The sequence below is a fragment of the Grus americana genome, chromosome 3, assembly GCF_028858705.1.
Source record: "Grus americana isolate bGruAme1 chromosome 3, bGruAme1.mat, whole genome shotgun sequence".
NCBI classification, from domain to species: Eukaryota; Metazoa; Chordata; class Aves; order Gruiformes; family Gruidae; genus Grus; species Grus americana.
In genome coordinates this window covers 51,832,678-51,850,496 of record NC_072854.1, presented here as the reverse complement: position 1 = coordinate 51,850,496, position 17,819 = coordinate 51,832,678, and the positions used below count along the sequence as shown (strand labels likewise).

The following is a 17,819-nucleotide window of genomic DNA, read 5'->3' as shown; positions in this document are numbered from 1 at the left end:
CAAAACAGAAGGGCCATAAAAATTATGTATTCAGCAGGTCTGAATTTGCTTATTCTGTGTTCCCCAAATATCCTATCTGTATCCCAAATACAAGTATTCCAAATACTTGAAGTCAAATTCTGTATCTTGATTTAAATGACACAGGCTTGAGAGAGAGAATTTGAATGCCACAAGAAGTACTCAAGATTACTATCTCAAAGGCAGGAGGTTAGAAACTGAAAGGACTGGAAGTTATTAACTGAAAACAAAAGACCCAAGTACTTGAAAGCCCATTCATCCTAGCTGCTATCAGGAACATTGTACCCTTGTACCCTAAATAGAGACTACTGATATTAGGGTATTTGGGATACAGAGTGTCTTGGTTGTGCTTCTCAATGCAACACATAAAATTGTAACTCTAAAACATTTAGAAAAATAGAATAAAAAACCCCAAGGTGCCAGTGCTTAAATCAGGGCAATGGAATCATGATGTGTGTGCCTATAAATTAGGAACAAAAATTTAAGCGTGACCATTCTGACACAAAAGTATTTAAGAACAGCTTTATTCTCAAAGAGCCGTGAAGGCCACTAAGATTTTTTTCAAGATTACACTGAAAGAGACTAAACTGCATGTGAAATCCTTCAGAAAATGCCTAAAAATACAACACAGCCAGAGACTATGCCAACTTCCTTTGAGCCCTTTTCAAGAAGGGGCTTTAGAGCTGACACATGGCAGAGGAGCCTAAGAAGCTGATGCTGAGCTGCAAGGGGCCAAGACATAACGTCGTAATCTCTATACCTTTCGGAGAATATGCCACGTTCCAGGAAGGTTTGGAGAAATTTTCCATAGGGAGACTCTATATCTAAGAATCAAACTTAAAGGAAACACCTTAAGGAATCATGACAAGATTTTCTCTAGCAAGTCCCTGGCATGGACTTTCTTATGAAACACCACAGTATAGTGCAAGAAGTACCAATTTGCCCACAACAACATTCTGGACATAATCTTTAATAATAAAAGTGACTGATGAATCCATTTGGAAGAAATACTGATCTAAGTGTATATGGCTTTGTTTGTAATTCAACACTATAAAGAATACCCTAACAAATGATGAGTATTTTGTGTCTGATGTAATAACTATTTCTCTATTTTCAGTTAGGAGTGACCAGTTGTGTGTTTTGAGTTAGGAAATGTGCATAACATTAAAATAAAATTATTCAAGTGCCATTTTAAATCAAAATGAAGTAGGTCACTTTGAAGTCAGCTTTGATGGACAGTTTTGCTGCTGTTTTTTGTTGTGTTTTTTTTAAAACGAGAGCATGAGTCTGTTCCCTCAGCACCACTTAATCACTGGTAACTTTCATGAAGAGCAAACAAAAGGCCTCTTTTATACATCCATTATGTTCCTAAGACGTGAGAACAGCTTGATGCAAATGAAAATCATTAAAACATTCTGCACTACCATTAACTGTCTGAATATCTGTCTATGCAAAGGCAGCACATAACCCAGTGAAACTGCAGCCTCATGACCCTCTGCATTGAAAAATCTATGCCTTATGACTCTCTTAACTCAACAGTTAAAACACTCTCTGTGACGTGCCTTTGTATCAGTGCTTGGTTTGGACAGGCATGGAAACGGAGTGCAAGCCATTACACAGAAACACACTGAGTTTCAGATACCTCTTCACCCTGACTGGGCAAGAGGTAACATCAGAGATACATGATTTGTAACAGTGCTACAGTATGAATAATAAGCTAAAATGTGATTGCCCAGATCTGATCCTGCTTGCAGTTACAGCCGTAACTTCACTCAAATGAGTGAAGACACAATTAAGACACAATGAACATACAATAATACAAAACCATAAGTGGTTTGTAGGATTAGAGGCTTAATTAGATATAAAACCTACTGACCTAATTCTTTAGAACTTTGTCCTTTGTGTAGCCATTTACGCCCACGCGAATGGCATACAGAACACTACTAGTCTAAGTTGCACACCACCCGAACGACGAAGATGGGTGAAGGTACAGAGCTAGAGAGTTTAGTCCTCCAACAACAGTACCTAGCAACAGAAATGCACCAGAACTCCTGAATTCTTAAGTTTTAACCAGAGACACATGCTAGCTCAGACAGCAGGTTACAGGTGGCCATTTATTGCTCTTCAGTCTGTCTCTCTCCTTGGTGAAATTTAGGTCAGTCATCAGGCACAAATCCACATCTGCTGCCTAAGAGCTTTTCTAGAACTAAGTCTTGGCAGAGGTTAAGGGTATCTCCCCTTCTTTGGGACACGTAGATTTGTTGCATACTCTTAGGTAGCAGGAGAGTGGTTAGGACACTGCGTTATTCAATAGCAGCTGAAGAGGCAATAGTAGATTGGAGTCTAGGCCTTCTATTGCTTGAAGAACACCAAACCTGTCTCCTGCCTCCTAGGAGAGTGGCCCTATCAGCAGGTGGTTGCATGTGAAGCATCTCTTACCTCCAGCTTGGGTTTTTGCCAATCAGTGCTGAGGAAGGGAAGACTAAGAGGCCAAACAGAATAAGGAAGCTTTAATCTCCTAGGCCTACTTATGTTTTTTCATGAAACAGTAATATAGCTTGCATACATAGTACTGAGTGCAGGGACTAGGGACTCATAAGCAAGTGCCCTTATTACACATTTATTTGGATGTTATGAAAAGTAATTAATGTATTTGAAGCACTTAGAAAAGAAAGAAATCAGTGGAACTGAATACCCCTAAAAACCTTGTTCTGCATTTGGCAAATTGGTACATTTACAAAGCCTTATCGGAGACACCGCTGCTCTGCCTATACTGTTTAGTAAAATGGGACCAAGGAATAAGCTTGAATGGCAGGCTGCTGGTCACCCACGCGGTTAAGCTGCCAGCATGCTGTGTGGCAGTTTATGCCCATAACAACTAGTATCACCTGAAACAGAACTCCCACGCTGCTCAGGGGACAGCATTTGGAGGCAGAGTGACACAGTGGTCTCTCTAGTCCTTTTTTATTTCACAGTATAGATGTAATATATGGTAAGGAACATTACGAAGAAGCCAGCAAGGAAATTGTGAATTCTACTGTCACAGCAGAGTTCATGCCAAATCATTTGGAATTTTTAAACCTTTGAAGTAGCAGTGTTATCATTTTCTACATGATTAAATTAAAATAAGCTTTAAAAGGTTTGTTTTTATTAGGGACATAGAAATAAATTATGCTAACAACAATACAATATTTACAGAAACATCGTGCCTCTAACATGTTCATTCATCTCCTTTTCTGTCAGAACATAAGAAATAAAGGATATGTTTCCAGGTAGTGCACTTTATCCCTTTTGGCAACTACTGCTGTATTTTCTCTTTATCTGAGCAAAATTTACTTCTAAACAGAACTACTTAATTTAAAAAATGCTAATACTTTCAAAGTGTGATAAAAAAATAAAGGTCCCCTGGACAAGCTTGAAAAACATGGATGCTGTTGATTTCTTTTGTTTAAAATAAGCAATTTCTGAAGTACTCCAGGCAAAAAGCAATTCTGTCCCAATCAGGAAAAGAAGAAATTAGGGAACTGACTAGTAATCTTGTGCTGGAGCAACAGAAACTCAGGTTACTGGTAGTGAAATCTTTATCACAGAAGAGGTTTAAAAAGTTGCAGCTAGAACATGTGATCTTTAAACATCTATTTTTTTCTCCAACAACTAAGAAAAGGTGGCGATTTCTTGGTGAGAAATTAAATTTCCTTCTCAAACAGATATTAAAAAAAACCTTACAGTGATTTTAAAAGCTTATTCATCACAGTACAAAAATGCAGTCTGTTTTTTTAATGTGTACCTACAGATTCACCCAGAACAGCCACCATAACTGCTATCTTTAGACAATGATGAAAAAAACCCATCAGGGGATTCAGGAAAGGTATTGTCTAACAAAAGACATACCCACTTTTCTTAAAGCACAAGAGTTCTTGGCACTGAACAATTCTTGTTTCAAATGTCCAGTCTAATGCCTTATTTCAGAATGATACCATTTTGCAGACAAGCCCACAACTAAATTTGATTTACTGACAGATTCTCTTCTGTTTCCTTTTAAAGATAAAGAATGTGTTTAAAGCTGAGTGTGAGAATGTGATCACTTCTTGGAAAGCTCTTCCCTCTCTGAAGAATCTGAGACTCTTTCAAATTTATTTTTACAGCATAATCATTTCCTATTTTTCCCTGTGTATTCGTACTTTCACTCAACAATCATTTTCTTTGAAAAAGGCATGGTCCTAATGCAAACACATCACATAATTATTAAAGAAAAAAAATTAAATGTGTCAAAAGCCTAAGTCCTGCCCTCAGAAAAACAGCTACGCAAAATACTGTCTCCAAAGTAGCATAGGAAAAGGCAAGTGGAGGTGCAGTGGGTGGGGAGACTGGAATATGACGTAGTACTTAATGCTTTACAGATTTTGGGGGCAGTGTTGTTCAATCTCATTAGCCAAGCCATCAAGTTTCTGCTTTTGGATGAAAACAAGTATCACTGATTTTCTAACTAAAGCAGCTGCAAGATTACTCAAGAGACAGCAGAAAACACACACCATATTATAACAGAATCCAGTCTCAGTCACTTAACTGCACAGCTTCCAGAGAGAATGTATCCAATTTCTGTACTTGACTAGGAGTCCATAAGCAACACACACAATTTTCCTCCCAAGAATATGGAAACAGAATCATGGTGTCTTTCCTAACTTCAATAACATATCACATTAGTTTAGCAGATCTACTCTATAAATCTGTTTTCTTCCCAAGTTTGTATCTCCAATTGTACCTATCTCATGCTTTGAGATATAAAATGATTGATATACTGGTATAAAAACTAATTTTATTTGCAACACTCCAAAATTGTTCAGGTAGATCTGTGTGCTGATGGGGCCTGCATTTTCAGTGTCATCCTTTAGTAGATACTACTAGAATGGAAATATTATTATTATTATTATATTTCAAGTACACAGAGAAGTATTTGTAAAGGGAATATATATCTAGGAAGACCATATTCTGGATGAACTTCAGCTCCAGAGATCTCTTTTTGGAATTACCTGTATACCACTGTTTGCATTGCCTTTTTTCAAGTGCCATATGCCTAACAATGTCTTTGTGCACTGCATTGTGACTCTATAAAGTGAACTTAGACAAATACAGTATTATTAATTAGCATAAATACCAGTATTTTCATCTTAAATGTAAGTGTGCTTTGATTTTGGAAAGAATAAGAAGTGCAACTGTGTTTAAGTGATGGATGTCACACTAAAATAAAATGTTACTAATTTCTGGCTAAATATCATATACCTAGTAAACAGTTCCATGGTATTCTGTGGCTTTCTGCATTTTATGAAGATGCATTTGAATGTACGCACTTCCTCCTGCCCCCTCCCTCCCCCGTTTATATATTCCCATTAAGATTGGCATTGGAGGAAGCAACTCCTTAAAAAAGTTGAAAAGTCCCTTGAATGCGAGTACTGAGCAAAAAAGAACACTAGCAACAAGTGCTCAGTAAGTGAACATTTTTGAAATCAGGTTTCAGTAGTCATAAAATTGGTTTCCTAAACATCGAGATAAAAGCACTACCTTTGAAATTCTAAACCACACTACACTTAATTTCAGGCCAAGAAAGCCTGAAAATGTTAGCCTTAAAGGACAACTGAATACTAGGCAATATTTAGCTTACAATAAAACAAACACTACCACTTCCCCAAAAGCCAGAACAAAATACACAGTGCAAAGGAGATCTTTAGATCTTATGTAACTCAATTTTACGAAAGCATTTGGTACTCTCATGAAACCTCAAAAATCACTCGGAATGTGTTGGATAGATTACAATGCTGAACGAGAGGTACAAGGACACAAGGACTGTGTAAAAATTCTGAAGCTTAAGGAAAACAGTGAATATTGCAGGGTTCAAGATAAAACTGTGAAAACTGACAGCAAATAAAAGAATCCCAGAATAAAGGACAAGTAGCAACCTATCTATATATGTGGTGCCATAGGAGCTGTTGCAAGGCCTTTTTTATTTGATATCTGCCATTAATCCCTGAGAGGCCACAATGTGGACAACTTCGAGGACACTGAGATACCTCAAAGTAACTTAGTGTGACTAAAATGCAGTTAGAAAAGAGTAAAATGAAATTGAGTGCAAGAAAAAGCAAACTACTGCTATGGAAAAGACCGAGAGAAATATTCTGGAACAGATTCTGGAATATATTCAATAGGATGGAAATACCCCAAAGGCATAATATGTGTAAAAGATCTAAGGATAACAAGTAAGCAGAAACTACAAATAGATTTGTAACAGAGTACCAACAGAGAGACTAATTTAGATTTGACTTGCATACTTGGAAGTGCTGTATCCTGGAGCAGGAAGGTAATAGTTTTTCTATATACAGCTGCAGGGCAGACTGTAGAACATTTCATTTACGGACAAGCAACAAAGTCCTTCCAGCCTCTTGGTGGACCAAACATTAATACCCTCAAGTAATTAATTCTGCCCTACACTTGGAGGTCATATGGATGCCTGAAACACAGTAAAAACTTCTATCTGAACATAAACCATAAATTCTTCATCCACACTCTTTATAATCATGCTTGGAATTCACCAGTGAGTTCTAGGCATATTATGAGAAAGATCTCTGCAAACTGTATGGAATTCACATAAAAATAACAGAAATTCTTTGGGAGCTGGAAAGACTCAAAAGGAAATGTTACAAACCTAAACAAGCGTTACCTTGCTTGCTCAAGGTAAGCAAGAAAGAAGTTCAAAATGCTTTAGCTTAACATTCAGTTTGTTCTGGAAAATTATTTCAAAGGAACAAACCCCAAGAAGGAAAAGTAACTATTTGAGACAATAAAAGGTTATATATGCATACTTAATTAGGAACGGAAAGATTTAGACAATACAAGAAACATATACTGAGTTCTAAACTATAGGTAATTGTCCTAACAGAAAAAAAATAGTAGGCATCTGAAATTGCAGAATAATGTATACATTCATATATTACAGGGACCAATACTGACAGCGATGGACAAAGCATTTAATGGAGCTCTGCCATCTCCAATTTAATCTTAAAACATTTTAAGTTTACTGTTATGGTGACACTCCTCTCTCTTTTTGGATAACAGATGGCTGTTTGTGATCTACATATTGGACTGAGGCTTCTTTGACTTTGATGCATGAATGAGGAATGCCTCCCATAAGTCAGACTACATAGCAGAAAAAAATATAACATCTAAAATTAAATGGATTTCACCACTTACCATCCAGCCTCATTTCTGTGATTCATTCACAGAAACACATCTCACATTTTAAAACAACAAACATTCAAATAATAACCACGTATATTTGGCTACGTAAGTTATAGGAGACTGATGGGGCTTTTGGCACTTACAATACTTGAAAATTTTCTATTATGGTATCTTTTTAACCACTATTTGAATCATTTGGGCTAACTCTTGTCACAGCAGACATACTTCTCAATGGAGAGTTTCAACTACATGCTTCAGCTGTTTATCAGAACTAGAATATGAAAAATTATGTTTTGCTTGCCTGTTTAAAAACAATTCTTATAACTATTTACCTGAGCTGCATTGTATGGAACAAAAATTTCAGAGTTTGATAGGGATATGTACACATGTAGATATGTGTACATATAAATTAAATACACTTTTTAAGTCAATAAACCCCACCCAGTCACATATGTTTTCTCCTGGGAAGACGGAAGGATCAACCACATGCAGCCTCAACTGGCAACTCTGTTATAAAACAAACCAATTACTTTTATTTTTACAACAAAAGCTGTTCAAACAGTCAACCATTTTTTCCCTATGCTCCACTACTTGCCAGTAACTCTGTCAAACATACCATTCCCACAAACAGTATTGATGTTCAAACGTTATATGTCATTACACACAATTTTCTCTTTTAAGTCCATACCCAACTTTTATAGTCATCAGACCCAAGACAGCAGGGGTTTTAATTATGCTGATTCAGCAATGCCACTCATAAAAACAGTTCTGGCACTATTCCTCAATTATCTAAGACTTAATCAGTTCATCTTAATCAAATTTCATCTACACAATTCTCACTGTCATACATCCATTCACTAAACTTCACTTATTACTATACGGTTAACTGTTCCTCAAAATTGTGTGCGTTCTTGTCATACTAAACTTAATTCCTTATGTAATCATAAATATTTTGCTCTTGACAATAGGTCATTCTCCAAGCATGGGAGGGAACCTCAATCCCTTCTTGACATGTAGAATTCTGTCAGCATAGAACAGATCAGGAATCTCATATTTACAATTAAAATTAAATGTTTACTGACCATTTTCTTACATTATGCATACGCTGCTTCTCAATTAAATACACATTCTCAATTAAACAAAAAAAGTAGTATAGTTCTACATTGTTACACATGTAATTCTTTATTTATTTTTACATTTTGGTTTATATAATTTTCTTTAATACTTATGGGTTTTCCTGTTTGCACGTTCACTGGTGGGTTTTTCTGATATGAGGCAACGGCAAGACCTGAAAATATTGGAAAAAAATTTGTTACTTTCAAAACAAAAAAAATGAATAACTTCCAATCAAAACTTCTGTTTGAAATGTAAATTGCTAAATGCAAATACAACCCAGGAAACAAAAATGGTCAAAGGTGGCTTTGCATTTCCATATAAAAATTATATATGTGAATTTGTATACACAACTTATTTACAGATATGAACATATATACATAAGGCCACAATACATGTTGCAATAGCGTTTCATTTTGTGCTACAGTCAAGGTTTTCTGAAACAGAAAGCGATACCATATCCATGGTACACAATGTGTTTTGTACAAGGATGTTGAAAACTCATTTATCCTAATGGCTACATTGTCTGCATAGGGAAGAGGAACCCACTACTGAAATGTTCGGTGAACTACATGGATTTTGATCATCAGGTGTAGTCATGTGCAATAACCAGCAAACATCATATAACCCTTTTCATAATCTCATCAACCTCCATACTAAAACTTGTTAAAATGCTCTGCCATGCTACTTTCACTGAGAGAAATTCATTCTTCCATTGGTTAGAAACCTTCTTTCATGGCCAGTTAATTTCCAGTTTATATCTAATCATTCTATACCAACGCTGTTCTTTGGCTTAAATATTTTTTCTTCTTGCTTACTCCAAAGTTACAGGTATACTTACAGAGTTCACTTATATTCTCTCATCTTTTGTTTTTCTAGATGAAACCAACTGATTTTTATCTTGATAAAACGGGCTTTTCACATCTATGATCATTTTCAGAACCCCACTCTGTACCTCTTCTAGTTTAAATTCATCCCTCTTGATGACTTAAAAAATAGTCCAAATAAGGCATGACCAAGATCTTGTATAATCACATTGATATATCACTTGCTTTGATAGAAATAATTCACTTCATGCAGTTTAGGCTTGTATTTATCTTTTAGACACCATCATGAGGGTAGATTCATACTACTCTGACTCCACAATCTTTTCTTCTGTCATTTCTGACATTCTAGTTCAGAGCAGAAAATTCTTAGCAATTTTAAAGTGCAAAATCTTGCATTTCATATGCAAGATGTTATGACATTTCTATTATTCCAATCCAAACCATACAATTCTTCCTAGATGATAGGCCTGTTCTCCTCCAAACTAAAGGTTACCAGCAACTTGTATTTATATGCTAAATAGGACTACACTAAAGACATTAAATGAGGGGACTCAACCTGTAGCCAACTTCGAGTTTTATAGTCCTTCTTTCAACACAATCCACTGTCATTGCCCATTAGCAATTCTTTAGGTTATGTATCCTACTTAATTTCTCATAAGGCACTATACTGAATCTTTTTATGAAATACAGATTAAATCTACTTAATTTCCTTTGTCAATAAATTATTTTCTAAAAAAAAATACCCAGTTACCCCAACAAAATCTACCTTTACTACACCCAAGTTTAGCTGGTTTTTTTACTTCCATGTTTTTGCTTATCCTATGTTATAATTTGTTTCCTATGTCCCGTATACTGCAATGGTTGCACACACCACTTCCTTGGGCTCTCCTTCAAACACATTTGTTACTTTCCAATCTCATGGCACCATTCTCGCCATGATAGGTTTATAAAGAGTCTTTGCTAAAAGACTGCTTTGATACTTCTAGTATTTTCATAATTGAGACTGAGGTTAGTTTTCCCATCAGGTTTCTAATGGCAAGATATTGTTGGTGTAAGGCCATTGATTAAATGTGTGACTGCCCTGGTTCTGACAGAACCTGACTGCATTACACTTCAGAGCCTATTGCCTAGCCCATACCTATTCACTGAGAATTTAAAAAAAAATATATATATATTCTCATGGATTAGGATCTTAAGCATTATTTCCAAAGCACAGTTACCCCTACAAGTGAATTCAGCAGCCTAAGTGGCACTTTAAGCCAGTTTGGTAGCCTACAAGTTGCTCAATTCCTTGCTGTTGACATGCTGTCCTTAGTTTTTATCTGCTAACATCCAGACAGTACTTGACTTTCCACTGGTATGATGAGCATGCACAACGTTGCCTCAAATTCTGGCATAAGTGGGCCTAACTACCTGGAGTATAAGCAAGGCTTGTCAGGACTCTCATATAAGGAATCCTCCTGTGTACCTTGCCTATGATGTCTGGTCTAATAAGCATTCTCAAAACATGAAAGACCACCAGAAATTGATCTTTCCTAATATTTTGCAAAAGTGCCTTAGTTCATCCAGTAACCTGCTGTTAAGGCACTCATGTATGAAACGTGGATCTGTTTTCAAATCCCAGATCTACTCAACTTGGAAAAAAGAGCTATCTTTCCCTCTTATCTCACAAATAAGATAAAGGTTGTACTTGCTGGGCTACCTAACTCTAGCAGAGGACTCCAAAGTGAGAGTCCTGAGAGAAGACTTCAGTCTTATGCCTTTGGGCAGGGGAATATTCAGTTTATACTTTCTCAGCATTTCTGGACAGCTTCTCATCCAGTGTACTCGCTTTTGTGGATTAAGAGGACTACTTCTCGCACTGAGTGTTTAAGGAGCCTTGGAGCCTAACACGAGACTATGGATTCTTACATGTGGCAAAGTATGTACAGGTTTGGCCGTCCCAATTTACACAACGTAGCACCAAATATTTTAGTCTGAAGATTTAGTCTGTTTTCATTCACTTAGTCTGTGGGGCACACTGGGAAATACGGTTCCTGTGTAATGTAAATGGTCTATCCAGGTCAGGATACCAACTGGGTGAACCACATATTACTCCTGATTCATGTGCCCAGGTTTTCTCCCTGCAGAAACCATGTTTCTGTCACCTGAAAAATCAACACCTGAGAATACGTGGGCCACACTCAGCCCTCATTCTGAAATATAGTTTGGATAAATCCAGGGCATTCCCAGACTAAGAGAGCACTCCAAGATTTCAGACCATAGACATCAGAAACACCAAATATCATGGAAATCAATAGGTACTCATACAGAGATACATAGTTTTAAAGTTAAGATGTACTATTTGAAATTCTACCTTTGTGTGACAGTCTAAACTTTAATCACCAAATTCTGTTGCATTCTGCTACTATAATTAGATATTTGAAAAAATGTGCCTTTTCCCTGGCCCCCATCATGTTTCATTGCTAGATGATTCTATACCTGTTCCTACTTGCATTTATAAATTTTTTGTGAACTACAGGTATCATTTTATGAACAGCTAAGTAGGTACATAGTAAGGATTAAGAGAAAGAAAAAAATTATGTGCCTTTCATTAAAAAAAAAGGCAAAACTGTATTGATTTTACTCTATAGGGAAATTCTAAGACAGTCATCAGTTGACTAATACTATTAATACTCGAATTTTTATTGTACAGCTGATTAACTGTGCATGATTATAAGCAGTTATATATTCAATTTTCATTATTTTCATGCAAATACATGGCTGGCTAATGGGGAGAACAGCTGCTGCTTAGCAACTGGAGGAACAGAGAAAGGGGGTGACTTGCTTTATAACAGAAAACTGGATGAAACCTTAGAGTACCTACAGAGTTTGGAGTAACCAGGGAAAATGGGTGTCAGTGTTCTCTAACTATGATGTCTCCTTTTGCAATTATTGACATCCTAGGATGTCAGCATTTTCAGGCAATAAAGGATAAACTACAAGAAAATGTATATATAGTAGATGGATACACACATGTGAGCAGGAACAACAAATAAAACAAGTGCTAAAGACAAACCCTGACACACAAGCTGAAATGTAGGAAATCCGGAAACAAGCTTTGTGTCTGTCATCTACTGTAAGGGTTAAACCGACCTTTAGATTTCAGCAACTTAAAACTAGTGATCAACTTAAGCTACCACAAGCCAAGGCTGCTGGAAGAAGTGTTCTCTTTTTCTTCCTGCTACTCAAACTTAGCCCCTGCACTGCCTCCTCCGCTCTGCAAACACAGGCTTCCACACACCTACATAGTGAGGCAGATCAGGGACCTGATCTAGGTTAAAACTAACCCGTATTTTTTAGTTGGATCACTTTTATCTGGATCAGTTTCCGAATCTAGTTTATTATGCAGCTATTTGAATGCTTGCACTGACATGAGGAGGAGGGCAGGGGACCTCCCGTGACAGTGCTGACTCAAACCTTTCCTGAAAATACATTCTTACCTTGGTGTGACCCTGCAGACTAACTTCTTGACTTGACTGCAAGAAGAATATGAAAGCAGAAGTGCGCTCTAAGAAACGAAGGGAAACTGAAAAGGCACAGCTTAGAAAGCATGTCAGTTCCATACAAATGTCTCCATAAGACTACCACTTGGATCTAGCTATTTACATCAAAAAGGAAAGTCACTTTTTTTTCTGAGAGTAACATTCAACACTTTCAGAAATCAAATTAATACCTCATACAAAGAGGAAACTGGCTCCAGGCTAGGTATCAACTGTTCTTGTCTCAGTCCTGCTGTCTTCTGTTTGCAAGAGTTCTTCCTAACTCAAAGCACAGTTCTCTGATTTAATAAGCAACATAAAAAGTTTCTAACAAAATAGAAGACTCTGAATGACATGCTGTAGTAAATCCTGTTTTATGCTTCTAAAAAGTTAGTTATTCCAGCTATCTACACTATTCTATTGTGAGCAATTGCCTTCTCTTCAGCAGGACTACCAGATACAAATTTATGCCTTCGCCTCACACACCATATTCATTTAGATGAAGCCAGAATCCTCCAGTAGCTTAAATATCTTGGATTATACCAACCAAGCTCAGATGCAGACACACGTCATGTTCTGCTGCCTATGTATATGACAACAGAATATAGTAGTGAACCGGTATCCCCTAGCACAGAAGTGGGCTGCTGATGTCATAGTATCTTAAACTCGTGCAGGAAGGGGGAACAGAGCACATTTGCCAGTGTTCAAAGACATTAAGCCACCAGTGAAATAAACAGTGGTGGGAAGATACAATGCCCAGGAAGTTAGACAATCATGTGAACAGAAGATAACAGAGCATGGAATGGAGTAACACAAGAACAGAGTAGTGTCCCTACCAAAGTCCTACAGAAAATAAGGGAAATGTATTAGTTAAGCAGCAGTACAAAATGTATTCAAATAACAAAAGTCAGAGAGAGATGCTATTTGTTAGCGTGCTTCACCAGTAACCTCCTAGTGATTTATTAGCCTTTGTGAAATTTAAGTATTCATAAGAGTATTCCTGCAGTTCCAAAGGTTTTCCAAATATTAGCCTTGCAAATGTAAATAACTGTCAAAAAACTGAAGTTGTAGCTCAGTTATTCTTTAGACACAATGAAAATAGTCTGGGTTTTAACCCTATTTCTACTACTTCTGTGACACAAGATTTCTTGATGACTAGGTAGTTTGACTTTTTTTTCTGTTTGCATAAAAATGAGTTTAAGGAGGAAAACAGATGTGAGCTAGAGAAAATAAACAGCTTACAAAGAAAGAGTAGGAAACCAGTTACCCCTGAGTAGACAGGCAAGCTTCCTGTTCATTACAATGAAAAAATGAAGGGTAGCGACTGCCTGACCTGTCTTTGTTCAAATCTAAAACCAAAACATATGTAAGCAAAATGTGAAACATATGTTTTACATATTGCACTTTTGTCAGATTTTATAGATTGGTACGTTTGTCTCATATCATCCAGTCTTGCACGCATATGTAACAATATCATTCTAAGTATATGTAAGAATATTTGGCCTTTTTATAGGCTGACCTTCCATGCTGCCAACTGTTTCGATATTTGCTGTGGGGTTTTTTTTTCCTCAAATCCTCAGCTCTGAGACAAAGAGACTGCAACAAGAATCCCAACTCAAGGTTTTGATTATAATTTGAAATGCAAACCCGCACAAGAGAGCTGGAAAACACAAAATAAGCTCTCCTTAAAGGCCCGAGGACCAAATAAGAAAAACCTAAACCCTCATAAATTTTACCCAAATTCACGACGGGGGGCAGGGAGGCACCTAGCTCTCAAGGCTCGCTTCCTCCCGATTAAGGCAGGTCTCTGACGGGCTGTCTCGCCCACGTCTGCCAGGGTTCGAGAAGTAGGGGGCCTGGCCCGGGCCTCGGGGCACCCCTCCCCAGCCAGAGAGGGCCCCAGGTTGCGGCCTCAGTACCGCGGTACAACAGGAGGCCGCTCCATCACCCCCGCCAGGTAACGCCGCGGGCAGCTCCCAGCCCGACCTTTATTCCCGGGTCGCAGGAAGGTAACGGGCAACCATGGGGAGAGGGGCGGGCGGGGCAAGAAGGAAGAGGGGCGGCCGCGGGGAGAGCGAGAGGGGAGGAGCGCCACGGTGGAGCACGCCGCGAAGAAGGGGGAAGAGGAGGCCGCTGACGCGGGGCTGAACGGCCCGGAGGGGCGGCGGGGAGGCTGCGAACAGGACGCGGCCGCGGCCCAGCCCCCGCCGCTCCGCCGCAGCGCGCCCGGCCCGGCCCCGCCCCACCGCCACCCGCGCGCTCGGCAACAGCACCAACCGCCGCCGCCCTTCTACAGGCCTCGCCTCCCCCGCCCCTCCCGCCCCGCAAGCAGGGACCGTCACAACCAAAGGGGGCGCCGGCTTCAGCGGAAGCGCTACCTGAGCTGTGCCGCTACGCCCCCGCTTCCCCCTCCCGCGGCCCCACGACTAACGGCGGCTGGAGGCTTCCCCGTCTCCCTCCTCGCACCCTTCCTTGCCGCCCTCCCTTTTTTTTTCTCGCCCCTACAGCGCGCGGAGACTCACCTTCCCCCAACGAGGCGGCTCGGCATCCAAAATGGCGGCCGACCCAGCTTAACCCCATCGTGTCCCAGCAGTGCTCCCTCCCCGCCCCAACCCGTCCCATCCGCGGCTCGGGATTCCGCAGCCTCACACCAGCCCGCGCGGCCGATCGCCGAATCACCGAGGCTCCCTCCCCCCGCTCCGGTGGCGAGGAGGGGGGGGGGAAGCAGGATAAGCATTGGAAAGATTTCTCCCACTCCCACGCACACTCGCGCCCTGTCTGCTGAGCCCACTCGAAAGACGGGGGGGGAGGGGCGGGCGCGTGTGTCGCGAAGGGACACCTCCCCGCTAGTTGCACGCACTCCCCTCCCCCCAACACACGGCCCGTCCACCTCCCCGTTCCCCCAATGGTTGCGTCCGTGACATCATCATCATGGCAACAACAGCTGCAGCCCGGAGCCGGGGAGCTGCTGCTGCCGCCGTCGGGCCTCTGGTGCTGCGGGGGGACGGGCCCGCGCTGCCCGTGAGGCGCACGCGGCCGGCCGGGCTCTAGAGCCCGCGGGGCGCCCCGGCCCAGCGCGCACCGCCGCGCACGCGCCCGGAGGAGCAGCAGCAGCAAGAGGCGGCGGCGGGGGGGGGAGAGCGCGAGCGAACAGCGACAGACAGAGAAGGCGCGTGCGAGAGCGCGCGCTTGTGTGTGTGAGGCTGTGCGCGCGCCGGCGGGGCGTGCGCGCGGGCGGGCGAGGAGAGGCAGGCGGGGGTCTGCGCTCGCTCGCTGCGGCGGGGGGAGCCGTGCGGGCTCCGCGCTCGCTCGCTCGCTCCCTCCCTCAGTGCGTGCCTCGGTGGCGGCGGCGAACAACATGTTCTCAGTGCGGATCGTGACTGCCGACTACTACATGGGCAGCCCGCTGCCCGGCCTGGACCCCTGCCAGTCCCACTTCCGAGAGGCCCCGACTAGGCGGGTGCCCGTCGTTAGAGTCTTCGGCGCCACCCCTGCAGGTAAGGGACCCCCGTCGCCGTCGGCCGGGCGGGGACGGCTCCGCTGCGGCGCGGGTCCTGCTGGCGCCGGGGCCGCCGCCGGCCCCCCCGCGGCGGAGGCAGCGGCAGCTCCTGCTCTTTGTGGCTGGGTCGCACCCCCCCCCCCCGCCGCCGCCGCCGCTGCTGCTGCGGCGCGTCTCACCTGCCAGCGGCGGTTGTGAGGGAGCGCGCCGGGCCCAGCCGGCCCCCGGCGCCGCGGGGCGGCGGCGGGTGGCGAGGAGGGTACCTGCCCCGGGTGTCCCCGCGGGGGAGCCCGGCAGCCGCCGCGGGTGGAGGTGTCGTATCGCGTCGTGCACCCCGCCCGCTCCCCCTCTCTCCCCGTCCGGTGGCAGTGGGGGGCTGCGGGGCCGGGCCGCAGGTGCGGGCCGGGGCCGAGGGACCGTGGTCGCCGAGGCTTTGTGCGCGACGCGGCCGGCGTGGGGGCTGCCCCGAGCGAGCGGCGGCAGCTGTGCAAACACTGGGGGCAGCCGCCCGCCCCTTACCCCCCACCCCCATAAAGGGCAAGGTAACGGTGTGTGGGTACGGGGGGCGAAGGCGGCACACCAGGAGGTGTGTGTCTGCGGGGCGAATAGCGAACGGGTTCGCGTACAAGGGGAAACCTTTGAACGTAGTCACAAAGTGAGACTTCTGCAGCACTTAAGAGTGGGGGGGTTTGTGTTGATCTTACGCTAGTGTGGTACAAATCGTGTAAAACGATAGACATTGGTGCTGCACTGCAGAAGGGAACGTCCTAACCGCTGGCCACATGTTGCCCCCTGAGACTTCCTAATGTCACATCCCACTTCTCCATTGCCTCTTCTCTATGGACTCATGGTTAAAGTCTTCCCACATCTCAAGTATGTTTCTGACCATCAGAACAAATTTCTAGCAGGTTTAATATTTAGGAAAATGAATTTAATATTTATTGTAGTTTACCCATACATTAAATATTAAGTTGGAAAAAATGCCCTGTTCTTTGAGATGTTTGACATGTTAACCGTCATTGCTTGTGATCCCTTTATACTTATATTGTGTAATGCTGACCTTGGGAATTAAGGTATTACTGCATATTTTATTGACTTACATGTTGAAAATTAGGTATTGGTATATACATTAAATCTTAGACAAGACAAAAAACATGTAATAAAAAAGCACAGTAATGGTATCTTTCCCTTCACCCAGTTATTATAGTAGAGCAGATTTATTTTGTTGGATTCTCTTTTTTTAATATAGAATTATCTGTCTGTTCTCTTGTTTAGGCACAGAGGAATGTGAGATATTAAAGCTGTTGTGATCTGATACATCTGCAGCTCCAAATTATTAAGTGGATGAGTGGGATTAATAGATACAATATTGAAATAGTGGGACCTATTTTATTGTAGTTCTAATTTTGCATACAAAAGAGATATTATGTAATAATATTTATGTAATGGCATGAGTAACTATTTCATTATTAAAAAATGTAGAGCCTGAGGTTGTCTGGCAGGTAGCAGGCTTTCTGTGTGTGCGTGTGGTTAACTCATTAAGGCTTATTTTCTTTTAAGAAAATGTTTAGGCTATGCCATATCATGAATGTGGCATCATAAAGTAAACAG

At 41.7% G+C, this 17,819-nt stretch overlaps 1 protein-coding gene across 1 annotated transcript in view; it reads left to right on the top strand.

Moving 5' to 3' along the window:
• The first annotated feature begins 15,625 nt into the window (after window positions 1-15,625).
• The window catches only part of REV3L (REV3 like, DNA directed polymerase zeta catalytic subunit), a 124,483-nt gene continuing 122,289 nt past the window's right edge, over window positions 15,626-17,819 (top strand). The window contains exon 1 of the mRNA XM_054821467.1: window positions 15,626-16,206. Coding sequence (XP_054677442.1) covers window positions 16,068-16,206 — 139 coding nt within the window. The 5' untranslated portion in view covers window positions 15,626-16,067. The remainder of the gene's footprint in view (window positions 16,207-17,819) is intronic.